This window comes from Clupea harengus, chromosome 23 (assembly GCF_900700415.2).
Source record: "Clupea harengus chromosome 23, Ch_v2.0.2, whole genome shotgun sequence".
Classification (NCBI taxonomy): Eukaryota; Metazoa; Chordata; class Actinopteri; order Clupeiformes; family Clupeidae; genus Clupea; species Clupea harengus.
Window position 1 is genome coordinate 23,748,537 of NC_045174.1, and position 2,500 is coordinate 23,751,036.

The following is a 2,500-nucleotide window of genomic DNA, read 5'->3' on the forward strand; positions in this document are numbered from 1 at the left end:
AGAGAGAGAGACAGAGAGAGAGACAGAGAGATCTGGCCCTTGAGAACAATAAGTCAACAGAGGTTCATTTCCTGCTACACTGGGATGATAAAACAACTCATTCAGTTTCTTCCCTACATCTATCTCTCACTCACCCCCCCCCCACACACACACACACACACACACACACACACACACACACACACACACACACACACACACACACACACACACACACACACACCACACACACACACACACACACACACACACACACACACACACACACCCCTACATTTGAAAAGGCCATGATGTCACAGCCAGCTCGTCACAATATTGTTACGCCCCTCGGGCCGAAACAATATATGGATAGATGGATATAGATAGATAGATAGACGGACGGACGGACGGACAGACAGACAGACAGACAGACAGACAGACAGACAGACAGACAGACAGACAGACAGACAGACAGACAGACAGACAGACAGACAGACAGACAGACAGACAGACAGACAGATAGATACAGAGGGACAGTGTTGTGGCCTTTGCCCTTGACATGCCACCTGCTCAAGTTTCAGCTCTGACAACAGATTGGTCATTAAGAAGAGGTGCACCAAAGAAACCATCTGGAGGTGTGTGTGTGTGTGTGTGTGTGTGTCTGGCCTCTGGTCCAGTCCCATCCGCCTGCCAGTAGGAGGAATAAACGTGTGGCCTTGTCATAATCAAACTCTCTCACACACACACACACACACACACACACACCACACACACACACTGTTTTCAGCTTGTCTTCACATTGGTTTCAATACGTGTGGTATTTGACTCAAGTGACAGTATGTGACAATTTCTCTTCCTTGTAATTCTGTCACTCAAGAGGAATTCACACCCTAGATTCACATGAACTACACACATCCCCTCCACCTAACCAAAACAACGCCTGTTCGACTGCGGGCAAAACACTTGGGCCTGAATCTGATCGCAGCTAAAGTAGTAGAGATATCGAGTGCGTTTTAATCAGGTCTTCTCACCTCCCTCTAATTCGCCTCCGTCTAAATATAACCGCATGAATTCTACTGGGTGAAAGTCTCGTCTTTCCCCGTCCTTGGGGGCCCACGCAGCCGACACAAATGTCAACACAACGGCCAAAAGGCTCGTTTTGACGGAGCGGTGAAAACGATTTCGTGGAGAGCATAAGGGTATTGGATTATGCTGAACAACCAATGGCAAAGCCAGTCGGATATATGTGTGACAGCCTACCCCACGATGGGTCAACGATTGGGAGGTTCTTCAAAGCACCTTTGGGTTTGTTTTCAAAAGAAACAAACACGCAAACCAGAAATTCCACTATTCTCATCCAATAAAGTCTACCTGTATACTATACGAGGTGTGAACGTGTATCAACATCGTAAAAACCTCTCTTTACTCTTGCCCGTATATGCAAATATTTGCTGATGTTTTGGAACATGGAGTTCCCTACCCTGTGAATTTTCCGAAGCAGAACCAGGACATGTAGCCTACTGGTGGAACTTGCTAGCAAACAGGGCACGGGAATGTAAACAAAAAACGGCTGCCGTGTTACAACAGATTCAAAACACACCCAGTCACACCAACCCTTTGTATTGTGTTCAGGACATGCCCAGCGAACTTCCTGTTGTCAAGCTGTTCCTATTTAATAACGACAGCAACAATACAAGCTGAACAACTGCATTTAACAATCAGGGATAAGGCCAGACATTTCCGTTGAAGGCTAAGTGAGCAATGTGAACTTGCCAAAATAAGGCACATGAGGATAACGTTACAAGCTAGCAGGATTAAGAACTCTTTAGGACACGACTGGCGAGTTTACGTTGAGAACCAATTCATTAGCTTACTATTTAATAATAACAACATGTCGCTCATAAACGCTTCGTAACATGGTACATTGCTATATGGACACGCACACAAAGGGGCATTAATGGAAAACGTTACGTTTCTGACACGATGGCACATAGCTAACATTCCCCTGACCTCGTCTTCCGGAAAGTGGCTAGCTCTAGCTCAAGCGCTAACGACACATCGTGCAGCAACGGGTTTATTTCAATAATATATGACAACATTGGTTTGTATAGCTCCGAGACACTAACGCCCAGCGTAAAATAGTTTCTTGTTCTTGTTTAGGTTTAAAGACTAGCGTTCACATGGGAGGGCGCTTGCTTTAACAAGACGCAGTCCTGTGTACACAAAAAATATATAACACTACACTGCTGCCTACCTAAGGCTATCAGTATTTTACTCACCTCAAACTGCCAATGCGCTGCTTGGAGAAGCTGCTTAGCTTGGTCAGCGGCACAACCAGCAGTCAAAACAAACTGGTTGATCATTACTTGATGCCTGAGTTCGTCCATATTTACCGACATCGCCGCTGTTAATGCCACCGTAAAGATTTGACGTTAAAAAGTAAACAACAAACGCTATTATTTATTTTCTAATTGCCGAAAAAACTCTGTAGTCACCGGCCCTCCCTTCCACTCTTTCCTCT

The 2,500-nt window shown here is 45.4% G+C and overlaps 1 protein-coding gene across 1 annotated transcript in view; it reads right to left on the reverse strand.

Annotated features, from left to right (window-relative positions):
- ubald2 (UBA-like domain containing 2) overlaps positions 1–2,500 on the reverse strand; it is an 8,932-nt gene that overhangs the window by 6,378 nt on the left and 54 nt on the right. Inside the window, exon 1 of the mRNA XM_012829228.2 lies at positions 2,259–2,500. This exon is cut by the window's right edge and continues 54 nt beyond it. Within this exon, the coding sequence (XP_012684682.2) occupies positions 2,259–2,378 (120 nt within the window). The 5' untranslated portion in view covers positions 2,379–2,500. The remainder of the gene's footprint in view (positions 1–2,258) is intronic.